Genomic DNA, 14,118 nt, shown 5'->3' with positions numbered 1-14,118 from the left:
CCTTACATTCAACCTTCCCTGCATGCCAAGGACACACGCCCCATAGCCCCAACCCCACTTTAAGCTTCTGATACCACTGAATAACCCTTTAATATGTAAACAGATGGTTAAAGCCACATGTAATAATAACAAGGAGAGGCAACATCTCTTCTCCACCTGTGGACAAAGGAGGTCATTGTTGTCATGCTGTAACACAATGATGAATCTCTGCATGAAAATAAGTAAAATAATAACTCTGTTCTCTCTCTCTCTCTCTCTATATATATATATATATATATATACACACACACACACACACACACATACATATAAACGAACAAGAAGAAGTAGAAGCGGAGTGTTACGAGGTTCCGTGAACGCCTCTTGTAGCTCAGCCAATCAGAGCCACGTTTCCATCGTCAACAGGAAACCATGCAAGCGTCCTTGGAGATGTTGTCAGTAATGTTAATATTCGCATTTCTGCCCTTTTACACATAAATGAGTGTCTCAAAATAACATATATCGTTGCCGTTGGGCAATAAGGCTAATTTCTGACCGGAAAACGGACCAAAGTGAAAAAGGTAAAATCACACAAGCTCTTTCAAACTACTTCTCCTCGCGCCCAGCTAGCTCAGATGCTAGCTTAGTGAGTCTTAGTTCACCGTTTTTTTGTCCTTACAATGTCTTTATTTGATGTGTTTATCGAACCGTGTTAGGTCTTTACTGATGCACTGCTTCTGAATTTACTTTATAATTAACCCTGGCTTCGTCAGGTTGCCATAGAAACGGCAAGCCTAGCTATAAAGTGTGTGTGTGTGTGTGTGTGTGTGTGTGTGTGTGTGTGTGTGTGTGTCTATGTTAAATCTGCAGAAACAATGACTGCAGCCGCTCTGATAGGAGACCAGCTGATCCTGGAGGAGGACTGTGATGAGAACTACATCCCCTCTGAACAAGGTACACATGATGGATTTGTTTTAGTTAAGGTCACACACTGTATCGCGATAGTATCGTTATTTAAGCAAGATGTCACGTGAGGGAGTGATGTCCTGGTTAGTCTTAACACTGGCCTTAATAAAGCTCAAGAAAGTGAGTGTGTTGTGATTTGATAGAAGTCCTGAGGTGTCGTCATGGAGCAACCTGCACCCAAGTTTAAACAAATAAGATAAAATAAGATGATCATCGAAGCATAAGTTATCATTGCAATGCAAATCAAATAAAAATAAAAATACAAATAAGATCAGGTGACATCTTATAACATTATTATTGCATTAAGAGATAGGAGTGAAATGCTTCAGCAACACACTGCAGACGTTGAGCGGATGTGAGACGCATCCTTTGTTGATCGCCTATGAATCTTATTAGTAATGATAAAAAAGTCCAAATCTACATCAGATAAATTTTTTCAGAGTTCAGAGGATGGATACATGATGTCACTCAGAGAACGCCTCTTGTCCAATGAAATATGAGCTTTTGCATTGAATAAAATGGAGGTCAGGGTGTAATATATAGGCATACTTTAGCAACATGTTGACACAGTCAGATGAAGCTCCAGCTGACGATCATCTACCCCTAGATTAATTGATGCCAAATGAGTTATTCAGGGTGGCTTCCTCCTGAAAGGTTTATTGTCACTCAGGTTAAACAGACCTCTGTAACACTTCAAGGTTAATGTGGGGAAATTGTGTCGAAGTGAAAGGAAAGAGGTGAGAATCTGATATCGCTCTTTGTCTTTCTCTGAGTAGAAATTCAAGAGTATGCAAGAGAGATTGGTATTGATCCTGAGACTGAGCCGGAGCTGCTGTGGCTGGCGAGGGAAGGCATTGTTGCCCCGATGCCTCAAGAGTGGAAGCCCTGGTAAGTAAGATGGAGGGAGGGAGGGAGGTGGCACGGCGTCAACAGAAAACCCCCTTGACCTCAGGTCGTCTTGAATCTGAAGCAGGATATAACACACGTTTTTTAACGCTCTAGTTGATGTCAGCTGCTGGTTGCTTTATGGATTAAACTACCAAATCTTTGAGGAGTTATTTATGATGTTCATGGATGGAATTATACAGTTGGTGCATCGATGACCGTCCACCACACAGCAGGTTGGTCGCTTACTTGGTGTCTTTTGGAGGGGTTAAACTTCACCATCTCCTCTCCTCTGCCCTTGCTCTCCCACAGCCAGGATGTGACGGGGGACATCTACTATTTCAACTTCTCCTCCGGCCAGTCGACCTGGGATCACCCCTGCGATGAGCATTATCGCCGCCTGGTGGTCCAGGAGCGCGAACGCACCCAGCTGAGCGTGGCTGTCGGGGGCTCGGTTGTGAAGAAGGAGAAGAAGAAGAAGAAAGAAAAGAAGGAGAAAAAGAAGAAGGAGCTGCTCAAGACTCCGGGTGTCAGTGCTGATTAATTGAATACAATTAAATATCAACCCCATTATTCTATTTTCACATCTTGAATTATTTCTATATTCCTTACTACCGTATTTTCTTTAAGAGCAACGGTAACGACCGAATAGTAAAGTATCTCCGATTCTGATAATCAACAAGTCATGGTCAGGTTCTCCAGAACCTTCTCAGTAAAGATTGTGTGTGTCTCTCTTTCTGCAGACTCTGAGTTCGACCTTAGCCCCCCTCTCATCCCCTCTGGGCAGTCTGGCTCCTCTCAGAGGTTTGGATGCCCCCGGTTCAAGTCCACTCTCGGGTTCTGCTCCTGCCCTGCGGCGGTCCCTTGGCACCTCTGGGGGACTGGTTCCCTTGAAGACGTCTCTCGGGGTACGACCACGTGATCCCCTCCTGAAATGTACCGTCTCCCAAACCTTTTTCTGTCTCCTTGCTGTTACATGTCTTTGTCTTCCAGGCTCCACGGAGCGGCGGAGCGTCCAGTGTTCTGGGCGGCAGGCACGAGGAGAGAGTGTCCCTCGCTCTGTCCGGCTTTGATGACGACGAAGACGAGGAGAAAATCTCTGACGCAGAGGTACAAACAAAAAGTAACATGATGGATTTCTAGTTCTGTGAATGTGTGCACTTTGTGTCCTCTGATGAACCAGACGTTGTCACCTTTTTCAGCCAAGTCTTGGAGTTTCAAACCGGTTATTGAAGAACCTTCATCTGGACCTGGATGCCCTTGGAGGAGGCCTACAGTATGAGGTAGAAGGAGCCTTTAGCTTTAGCTTCAGAGCAGCTCGTTTACTGCTGTTTTCATAATGATAAGATACACTTGTATGAAATAACTTAGCAGATGTGTATCAATATATTCGATTCCATATTAAACTCAGGTACAGGTTTATGGCATGTTTGTTCTGTTCTGTGGAGAATGAACATTTTCGTGTGTGTGTGTGTTTGTGTTCTCTCTACAGGACAGTGAAGACAGTGGTGGAGCTCCAGCAGAGGAGAGGACCGAGCCAGAGCTGCAGGACTTGGCCCTCTCTGGGGACCACAGCCCTGAACCCCCATCCCAACAGGTGAAGCTCCCCACACACACACACACACACACACACACAGAACCCCCCTCTCGACAAGCTCACAGCTTTGTTTCCTCGTGTTCCTCGCTGTCTCCGACATTAATGTTACCTGTACACGCTGGCAGTGGAACTGCTTCAGATAGAAGTGATTGTACCCGAGCTAAAAAGCCTCTGCATGTTTCTAATAAGCTCCAGCAGCAGAAAGCTGCTCAAACTAGGATCAATGTTGGAGATGCTTTTGAAACATGGAGAGAGGTTAGAACGCAGAAAGCTTTACAGACCCATGCAGAGCTGGCTAAACACTGAAGCTACAGTGTCCACCACATGCAGAGCTGGCTAAACACTGAAGCTACAGTGTCCACCACATGCAGAGCTGTGTGAGCATCCACTCTAGAGAGGGGGGGGGGGGGTGACAGATCCGGATCATTCTTAGTCTATCACTGCCACAGTGGACTTTGTTGTTGTTGTTCCATCTGACTGTGATTCTAAACCATCTGTTATTACTTCTCTCTTTCTTCTGTGACATCTTCACCTTTAAACCTCTCACCTCGGACCCGTGATCCGGGATTTGTCCACGCAGCTGCTGTGCTGCTGGGACTTGTCCTACGGCCGCGGCTGTTACTGCGTCTTCCTGTTTGTCCTGCTGTCGTCCTACTGTCGCTGTTACTGCTTTGCCGTCTGAAAGTCAGCGGCATGAATCAGTGCAAACCCTCATATCACCGTTTGAGTAACATTAACTCCCAACCAAATTCAGCTCCTACAGTCAACCGACCTGATTCATGAAAGCTGGCAAAGCATTTGTCTGTTTGTTGTAAAATAATACTCCACATCACATCCGGGCGAGTTCAAGGTTGTAATGTGTAAGTATTCAGTATTCTTCTTCTGCACATTTTGGCTTTTGAAAAACAGAAAAGTCATATTTATCCGACCTTCTCTCGTGTCTGTGTTTGAGCTTTACTTTGAAAAACAGTTGAACATTTTTCCATGCTGACACGCTTTCTGTACGTGTTTGTTTGCCTGGTGTATTTGTGGTTTAAGTGTTGGTTGTCAGACATGAAGCCCTTTTCAAACATGCACGACTGAAAAGAGATTAGAAAAAAAGAGTTCATGGAGAGGAAGCTGCAGTCCTCGCTGTAAAATGTATTTGGATTCATGTCCAAAAACATGACACAGAACCAGATCTGGTTCCTGTTCCTCCGCCAGAGGCTGCAGCTCGCTGGACAGGCTCTGCGTCCTTCTGTGTCTTCATTTTTCATAAAGATCTTATCTGGTTACAACATATCCCAGGTGGTCGACGGTGCGACGCAGTGCTGCTATGATGATATCACACTTTAATGATTGTAAGAAAACTTATTGGTGAGCAGAAAAGGGTGATCTCAAAGCGCATGCACAAAGAAAAATCCAGCTCTGCAAAGGTTGCAGAATATAAACGTCATCGCCCCCCTCCCATTGGCTTAAGGTGGATTTTCCAGATTTGAATTTTCCCCTGTTGTGTCCATGAAGTGGCTCAGCCGGACTGCGTGCAGAAAGTTTATCAGGAGGGTGGCAGGAACGAGTCCAAATCAAGTATGGGTGAAAATTCACACATGAAGCTCAACCTGAACATTTCAGGAAGTTTGCAGGACATGTGTGAAAGGGCTACGTTGTTTTCCTTAAAATGCATGATTTGACTTTTGTTGTGCATGAATTCTGTAACACCCCCCCCCCCCAAGAAAAAATCACAATCTTTTTCTAAACCTCCCTCCCTCACCTGCCACCCTCCATTCTTTTATCTCCCCTGTGTCTCTGCACGCCTTCCTTTGTGCCTCTTGTTTCGGATTGGACGGCCTGTTCTACCTATTCCCCTCCACAACAAGGACTCTGTGAGGGGCCGCGACCTCCGTCTGTCCTCACTGGCTGGCAGCAGAAACCACGTCGTCGAGGACAGGCCGGCTCATACCAGCCCTGTGCCTGAACAATCTGCCCAGCACGAGGAAGCAGAGGAGTTAAGTGAGGCAGCAGAGGAGGTGCAGGAGGCAGGAGAGGTGGAAGACGAGGAAGTGCAGCGCGAGAGCGGAGAAGATGAAGGCGGAGGAGGAGCAGAGGAGAAAGACGAAGCGCGAGATGAGAGAAAAAGCAAAGAGGAGGGGGATGAGATGGAGGAAGAGCAGGAGGAGAGTGAAGGGTTCGTAGCCAGCAAAAAAGAAGCGGCGAACGAGAAAGAGAGCGATGAGGTCGAAGAGGAATGTGATGATGTCGGTAGCAACAGTGCGAGCCAGAAGCCTGGTGAGAGAGAGGAAAATCAGAGCGACGAGGACGTAGAAAGTTGCATCAAAAGCAAACAAGATGTGACCAAAGGTGGAGAAAAGGAAGACGAGGAGGTGCAAGAAGACGTAAAAAAACTCTCATCTGAGAGAGGCAGTGATGAAGATGTGGAGAAACGTGGTGAAGATGGAGGCAGTGGGGAGGAGGGGGAAGACAGCAAAGAGAGAGAGGAGAGTGAGAGACGGGTAGGAGACGAGGAAAGGCAGAAGGAGGCTGAGGAAGAGGAGGTAGAGATTTGTAGCACAAGGGAGCAAGGAAAGGAAAAGGAGGAAGAGGAGGAGGAGGAGAGTGAGAGCGCGGAGGCTTTGCAGAGATGCTCCCTGAGCCAGAGGAAGCTGACGGAGAGCGACGGGGAGCTGAACGACAGGTCTGCGCACAGCGAGAGAGCAGACACAGAGGGGTCAGAGGTGGGTGAGGAATCAGACGCCCAGAAGCCCGCAACTGTATCAGAGAGCGAGGAGGAAGTGGAGGTTTTTGAGGATGGGAAGCGTCGGGCGCCACCGATGCTGAGCGACCTTAGAACTCTTGAACAGGAAAGAAAAACTCTCGCTGGCTCGACGGAGGATGTGGCCGATAAATGCCCCGTTCAAGCAGAGGTACGGTTCGGTGTTGGCTCTGTGTGCTCACACCCCGCGTTCACGACCCGACCCCAACCCTGGTCCTGCCTGCTGTGTGCATGTAGTACCCAGAATCCACTGCCTTAGGGGCTGCACCTGGAAAGATCTACATGAGCCCCTGAGGACTGGATTGAAAAGTCTTGATCCTTTTTTTTTTTTTCTTCCCACCATTCCCGGCTTTTTGTAGTTTCATGTAGGGCTCTATGAAATCCAGGCTTTCTTCGCATGTAAGCACATTTTATCATGAGAAAGAGTCTCATTATAGTTTCATAAATCCGGCGAGAAATACTCAACGTCCACTTTAAATTCAGCTCCTCCATATTCTCCCTCTTATTCACTACATTTTGTATGCTGTATTTTCTATGCTCTGTGTTTTCACCAGTCTGGATTCTGTCCTCGCTTCCTTCCTTCTGGACGTCATAGAGCTCTTCCCATCTGCTTTGTCCAAACGCAAAGCTCTGACCTCCGGCCCGTGTTCAGAGTCCACCATCACTTATTCAAAGTGCTTGAATGCTTCCTTGCCCGCCATCTTGCCGCTGTGTTTAAGTCTGCAGGTGTTCGTGCTGTGTTTGTGTGACTCCTTGTGAAAGGCCGCACGCTTCAGTGTTGAGTGTGGATGTGTTCACGTGCATGAGTGTGTCTGTCGCCTGACGTCTCATGGTGTCTGTGTGTGATGTTCGCAGGAGTCGGAGGTCAGGAAGAACGCCGACGAGGCTTCGTCCTCCACAGACGGAAAGGTACTCCAACCCGACGCTCCCGTCACGTCTTCCTTCATTCCTTCGTCTGTTTATCTTCAACCTGCTTTATGTTTTTTTCTCAAGCTGTCAGAGAAGATTCTGGACTTGTCCGGTACTGTTAGTCCACTGGAGAAAGATTACAAGGAGGAAGAGGAGAGGGCGGGAAACACGAGGAAGGCAGACGAAAGGTGAAACACTCGCTGACCTCCCCTTTTCTTCAGAGCACAATCTGATAATCTCATCTAACCCAAACACCCCATTAGCCTGTGTGTTCCTCTTTGAGATGGTCACTTACAAATGATGATCCATGATCTTTAGACTGAACACACAGGAACATTATAAAAAAGAAAGCAGTGGATATATATGCACACACATTGATCAAATTGATCAGGTGTGTTTGACCGCGCCTCCTTTTTTTCCCCAACTAGTTTGAAGACGGCGAAGAATATTGACCGACTGGTGCTCCACCAGTCCAGCCCTTCGCCGTCCCTCTCACACTCGTCGCACTCAGAGCAAAGCGCCGAGCTCCAACGTCTGAGAAAGGACGACCTCGACACACATCCGCGGTTTCTGAGGCCTGAAACGTCAAGGGGTCGACTGGTCCGCGCTTCACACACCCAACGGGAAGACTCCCAATCAGAACAGAACCAAGAGAGCCATCCGGACGAGGAGCTCGGCCGACGCCACAGAGAGAGCAGAGAGGAGGAGGAGGAGGAGAGGAAGAAGGAAGAGAGGCGCCTCAGAGAGAGGACGGGAGGAAAGGAGAGGGAGAGGAGGAGGGCTGATCGAGACTCGGAGGAGGAGGAGGAGGAGGAAATGTTCACCATGAAGGAGAAAAGAATCCAGCTTCTGCGCGAGGAGCTGAGGAGAGAGGAAGAGAAGGAAGTGATGCAGCTGAAGGAAGAGAGTGAAGAAAGACTGAGGTAGGGAAAGAGAGTGATCTTTAAATTACAACCCCCTTCACATCATCTCACCTCTCCGCACTCTGAATGGAGGACTCCTTCATGAACGGTTTGTTGTACCCCTGCAGGGCTCTGCGGCAGCATCTCCTCTCTAAGCGAGGCGAGGAAGAGGCCAGGCTGACGGAGGAGTCCGAGCAGATGCTGGAGGAGACCCGAGCGTCTGTGGAGGGGGAGAGGGAGAGGCAGCAGCAGAGGCTCAGGTCGGTGATCTCATCGGCACATGCGCCAGCTTTTCGCTTGACAATTCAATGTACCTGCATGTGAGAGTATGCATTTTAAAAACCCTGACAGTGAACACACACACACACACCTCACGCTCGGGGATAGTGGTGCACACTGTGGTCGTGCACCTATCACAGGAGTTTTTCAGGAGTTTTGTGATTGATGACCGTGTAATGTTAAATTGTCGATATATTAATGGTCTCTGAAAAGACGTGATAACGCTCATGTGTGGTTTCCTGTGCTCAGGGAGGAGAGCCACGTCAAGCTGAAGGAATTGCGCCTCACTGTGGACGAAGAGCGAGCAGCGCAGCGAGATAAACTGGAGGCCCAGAAGAGGAGGGAGGTTGAGCGTTTGGAGGCAGAGATGGAGGAGGACCTGCAGGCGGAGAAGAGGAGGCTCCAGGAGGAGAGGGAGGAGAAACTGAGCTCCCTGAAACAGGAGGTGACGGAGATGATCAGGGGCTTTTATTTTGTTTGCACGACTGCCTCTACGACACTCATAAAGAAAACAGCTTAAGAGTTTGATTTCAGAGCGTTTTTTGTCAGTGTTGGTCACCTGCCTGTCCAACAGGAAGCACTCATTGGCTGGAGGAAACACACCAGCTTCACCGCACAGAAACGTCCCGAGTCAACCTAAACAGAAAGTCCAGTCAGAGGACTCAGCAGTCTTTGTGTTGTTCTTTAAGGAACAAGCTGCTCCATCTTTAAATGTGCTCTATGTTGTTGACACATGAAGGCAGCGGACCTGAGGGACACAGAATAACGCCTGGTTTTGTTCTGTTTCTCTCTGTACAAAGGTTAAAGTCACAGAGCGCAGGAGGGAGCTCGTGAGTACCAGACCTGAGAAGCAGCTGGCAGAGTACCACCGAGAGGTTCGAGGACACAGCTGACATCCTCATCGTGATCACCGCCTTGAGGTCTTTAGAAAACGCTGAGCTCATCGTAACTTTGCTTTGACGTGACTTTCGCTCTGTCCAGCTGGCCGACGTTCTTCAGGAAGTGCGGGACGAAGTGCAGCGGGATCACGAGAGGAAGCTGGAGCAGCTGAGGGACGAGCACAGGCGGGAGATGAACCTCATCAGAGAGAAATACCGAGATGAAGTAAGACTGTTAAAACAGGGGGGGGTTATAGAGATCGTTGTTCATTCTTATCAAATTAAACACACGTGTGGTCACATGACGGTGTTCCCCAGGAGACTCTTCAGAAGGAGCGCTTGCTCTCCACTCTGCAGGAGGACAAGGAGCAGCTCAAGGCCACGCACGCAGTCCAGCTGGAGAAGCTCCGCCTGCAGCTCAACTCACACATACAGAAGATGGAGCTGACACACTCCCGCAAGGTGACACCCGACGGGCGCACTTACTGCTCTCATAACTCGTGCTGCTGGTCACATGACTCCTTCCTTCTACGTTATAATCACTGCGCTTCTTCCACTGGTTTCAGAATAAGGCTCCGTGTCCACTTTAATGTTTTTCTTCTCAGCGTCAGCCTCTTGTTGTTTTATTAACGGGGTAGAGAGCGTTTGCCACCTGGATGAAAAGGGCAGCACCCGCTGTCTTTTTTTTAACGAGCGCTCTGCTCCGAGCGGCTCAATTCAAAAAATATTTCAACTTTTCAAAAAAGGCGCTGCAGACGTCACCCGGCGCTTTTTATTTTTTATTTTTTAAACAAACCAATCAGAAGCACAGCCAGCGCTTGGACACGGGGCCTTAAGGTGACGATGTTGGATTCATGAAGCTGTTCATAAACTGTCTCGAACTGTCAGCATAGTGGAGGTGAACGCCGCTTTGTGCCACGTTTCCGATGTGTCCTCGGGCTACACGAGTAACCCCAAGTGGCTCCGCCTACTTTGCCAGCTTGGTGTTGATGTGTATGAATAGAATAACTCCTTACACAGCAGCCTCTAACATGAGTGTGAGCATGATCTAAAACACGTCATGATTTCAGACAGAGGTTTCTTCTGTTAGGAGTCACAGCTGCAGGATCTCGTAGATCAGGTGGAGCTAAGAACCAAAGAGCTGAAGAACCAGGAGGCCATGCAGCAGACAAAGGTGACGCATGCTTTATGTTCTGTGATTCACCGACACACTCAGCTCAACCTCACGGACTAAAGATGTCCGTCTCTGATCAGGCTGCAGATCTGAAGAGGAGAAGGAAGACGTTAGCGGAGGAGGAGGACGAGTTGAACAGCCAGCTAGAGGTGGATCATTTCACTTTATCCTCGTGACAACAACAGAGACCACATCCTCTAACCCGCCCGTCATGTCCTCACTCGTGTGTGTCTCCAGGCTTTACCACAGCTGATCCAGGAGAGAGAGCAGCTGAAGGAGGAGCTGAAGAGGACGAGAGAGGAGAAGAACCAGGCCAGGGAACTTCTGCTGAGAGCGAGGGAGGAGAGAAGTGAGGCCGAGGAGGAGAAAGAGAGGCTGAGGGAGGAGAGGGACAAAGCCAGGGAAGAGAGAAGGAAGGCCAAGGAGGAGAAGGAGCGACTGGAGAGCAAGGTGGCGCTGCTGCAGGAGAGATGTGACCATCTCAGTCGCAGGATTGGGTATTGTTTCCTTTCTGGATTTCCATTAACTAAAGTTTTTTACTCAGGGTTGAGTAAAAAAAAAAAAAAAAAATCTATTCTGCCACAGTGATGTATAAAGATGGAAAGGTTTCTTAAATGTTTGTTAAAGGAGCGACCCTAGTGTTTAAAATGGGTACTGCAGTCTAACACCCCCCCCCCCCTTCCATCGCTGCAACACCTGTTGACCTGATATCTGCTCTCATATCTGGCAAACCCAGGGGCGTCCAAAACGGCCTTCAAAGATTATGATTTTTTTTTTTTTTTTAAATTAGTGAGCTTGAACAAAGGGAAGGAGGGAGTACCTCAACCAGACCAGAACCAAGACAAGACAGCGAGAAGGCAGAGGTCACAGCGCCCTCCAATGGCAGGAAGGACTCACCGCTACATGTAGAAGACCTCAATGACCCCCCTCTCTCCCCTCTGCCCGGCAGCCAAAGCAGCATGGACGAGTAAGTGGGAAGAGAATAGATCATACCAAGGCCAGGTGCTGAACTCTAGGGGAGCTCACAAACACTTCACAGCTGGCCTGTCATTGTTACATTTTTATAAAGTTGTGAAGATCCTTTTTCTTCTCTTTCTCTTGAATGTCGGGTATTAAACCCCGCCCCTTATCTCCCCCGTCGATGTATCCAGGTTCAGACGCTACATCTCCTCAAACGGAGCATCCATCCAAAAAACCAAACTCTTCTTTGAGCAGGCGAGCAGCTGGCTGATGGAGAGACAGGCGGCCCAGACCAGCTCCTCTGAGGACCCAGACCTCCAACAGGTAGGGAGGGATGGGACTCACCCCCAGAGCTTTATTTACCAAAATAAGACAACGAGCAGAAACTGTATCAGGCGTAGAGGAAAATCATATTAACTTCACTTTGTCATGTTGCTTTCTTCATTCAGCCACTGTTTGAGAATTTGTCACGGCTGGCAGGAGAAAGAAAAGTGACCTTTGACGTGAGCGAATCAGACGCCAGCACTGTTGATCCAGCAGACGGGACAGGTGACACATTTTACCTTTCAGGATCATTTGTTCAGTGATTATTATATCCTCCAGTGATACCCACGTCAGGTTGTCCTCGCCCTCTCATTAGGAGCTCATCCCACTGTCCCGGACAAAGTCCAGGAGTTAGCAGAGTCCCTGCAGCAGATCTCAGGCCAGCTGAACTCCGTCCTGGGTGCTTTGGGTTCACTTGCTCAGGGTCAGAGCATCGCCACACCTTTCACAGCTTTCCCTCCTCCGCTGTCTCACCCTCACCCCGCTGCAGCAGCACCTACCTCCAACGTCTCCACCTCCGCCCCAGTCATGCCCCAGGTGCACATTTCCGGCCCCGGCTCTTTGGCTCAGCTCTCAGAGCCGCCCTGGGCCTGGGCTCCCCAAGGCCCCGCTGCAGCCGCCCCTCTCTTCAGTACTCCCATCAGCAGTGGGCTGAGGGCATCTGAGGACCCCATCAACAGGCGATGGAGCCAAATATTCCCCAGTACGGAAACAGACAAGTCATCTTTTTGTTTATTTTAGAAAGATTGAAGGAGCCGTGGACTCTGTAGTTAATCCCATTAATCTGTTCTGTTCTGCAGGGGCAGCTATGGACCCGATCTCCTCCAGCACCTTGAGGCCGACCTCTGCGTACTCGGCGTACACTCCTGCAAGGTAGCCTACAATACACCTTCAGTTATGCTACCACCTCAGCACACACACACACACACACACACACACACACACACACACACACACACACACACACACTGCTGTTTTACATCACCTCCTCCAGTCTTGATAACGTGTGTGTTCATGTTGATCCCAGTGAACTCGGCCGCAGCCTGCGGACGGTGCAGAATGCAGCAGAGGTGGACAGTCAGAGGCTGCAGGGGCTGATTGACGGCAACAAAAGGTGGCTGGAGATGCGCAAGAAAGACACCAGCATGTATCCTTGTGTTTCCATTCCTGACGACTGTGCATAGTTCTGTAGAAGCCTGGATCCTCGTGTTGTCTTTAACCAACCTTTCAGACCTCTCTTCACTCGCTTTCAGCCTCCTTCCACTAAGAGCGGCCTGCTCCAGCTGGGCCTGGACGACAACAACCAGATCAGAGTGTACCACTACTGAGGGCGCGGCACACTGCGCCCAGTGATGACAGACTGCGACTGTTTACACTATCATGACCGGCTCGGGAGAGACGCTCGATTAACCCATTTATTTACAAAAAAATCATGAATTCAACTACAAAAGGAATGAAGTGTGGATGTCAGTATTATCAACAGTGTAAGCGAGTGGGTGTGTGTGTGGGTGTGTATTGTGCATGTGTCGGATGATGAGGAAAGCCAAAGTAACAAAACAGGTAGCATGTAAAGAGTCTCCCTCAGTAGACTGAGGTGACAGCTTTTATAATGACCACCAGCAGCGGGCCCAGTGCTCCCAGTCAGACTGATGAAAGCCACAGCTACCAACCACACCAACCTGCAAGAAGAAAACAAGAAGGCACAACTTAACAGGCCGCACGCACGCACACACACGCACGCACGCACGCACGCACGCACGCACGCACGCACGCACGCACACACACACACACACACACACACACACACACACGAGTCCTGTCCTTCATTCAGCGCTGTCTTTGAAGAGAGAAGGAAAGCCGGTAATGCTCTGCTGTGATTGGAGGACGAGATGACGGCTGAGGACTTATTACGTCCATCACAACATGCCGCTGTGTGAGCAAATAGGAAGGCCTTTCCACTACTTGAATATGTTGTTTACAGTTTTTAACTTGTGCCAGACTCGAGCCAAGCGGTTCACGTCAGAGTCAGAGAGGAAAGGGTTAAATCCTCAAGGGCGTAGTAAGACCAGACAATCAGAGAGAAGTATCCGGAGGGCTAATTACTGTACTTCTTTTATCAGCTGTGAAAGATGAACACACAAAGTGCTTCAGGTCATTTGTTTCTGTGCCAGTCCTTCGTGAGCGACGTCAGTGGTCAAAGCTTTTTTTTTTTTTTTTTGTTGTAAATGTGACATCAGTTTCTTTTCAGTATTTTTATTGCTGACAGACACAAAAGTCTGTGTTTTAAGCACTTAATTATTTTCACTACCTTCCTGGAACATGTAAAGTCTTGTAAACTTAGCGTACGTGCCGGCCCAGAAGAAGAAAACAAAGTCTTTTGTGCATAAATATATATTTGTGTAAATTCTGTATTTTTCTCGAAGATATTTTAATAAATGTTATTTGTTATAAACTCATGTGTGATCCTGTTCTCACCTTGTCTTGTTTTTTTTTTCAGTCATGAAGGTGCATGTGTG

The 14,118-nt window shown here is 48.6% G+C and overlaps 1 protein-coding gene across 1 annotated transcript; it reads left to right on the top strand.

Moving 5' to 3' along the window:
• The first annotated feature begins 357 nt into the window (after positions 1 to 357).
• Positions 358 to 13,056, top strand: cep164 (centrosomal protein 164). Its single transcript, XM_079353798.1, is given in 27 exon segments — positions 358 to 560; positions 850 to 933; positions 1,722 to 1,833; positions 2,143 to 2,359; positions 2,574 to 2,773; positions 2,775 to 2,940; positions 3,033 to 3,113; positions 3,323 to 3,427; positions 5,284 to 6,327; positions 7,032 to 7,085; positions 7,170 to 7,273; positions 7,514 to 8,008; positions 8,116 to 8,247; positions 8,516 to 8,711; positions 9,067 to 9,141; positions 9,248 to 9,370; positions 9,463 to 9,606; positions 10,235 to 10,318; positions 10,399 to 10,467; positions 10,556 to 10,815; positions 11,109 to 11,285; positions 11,470 to 11,602; positions 11,728 to 11,827; positions 11,919 to 12,305; positions 12,403 to 12,475; positions 12,630 to 12,749; positions 12,834 to 13,056. Coding segments are annotated over 26 exon segments (4,827 nt in total). The 5' UTR covers positions 358 to 560; positions 850 to 854; the 3' UTR covers positions 12,931 to 13,056.
• Positions 13,057 to 14,118: the final 1,062 nt, after the last annotated feature.

This window comes from Symphodus melops (genome assembly GCF_947650265.1).
Source record: "Symphodus melops genome assembly, chromosome: 10".
In the NCBI taxonomy this organism is placed as follows: domain Eukaryota; kingdom Metazoa; phylum Chordata; class Actinopteri; order Labriformes; family Labridae; genus Symphodus; species Symphodus melops.
This window is presented reverse-complemented; position numbering and strand designations above follow the sequence as displayed.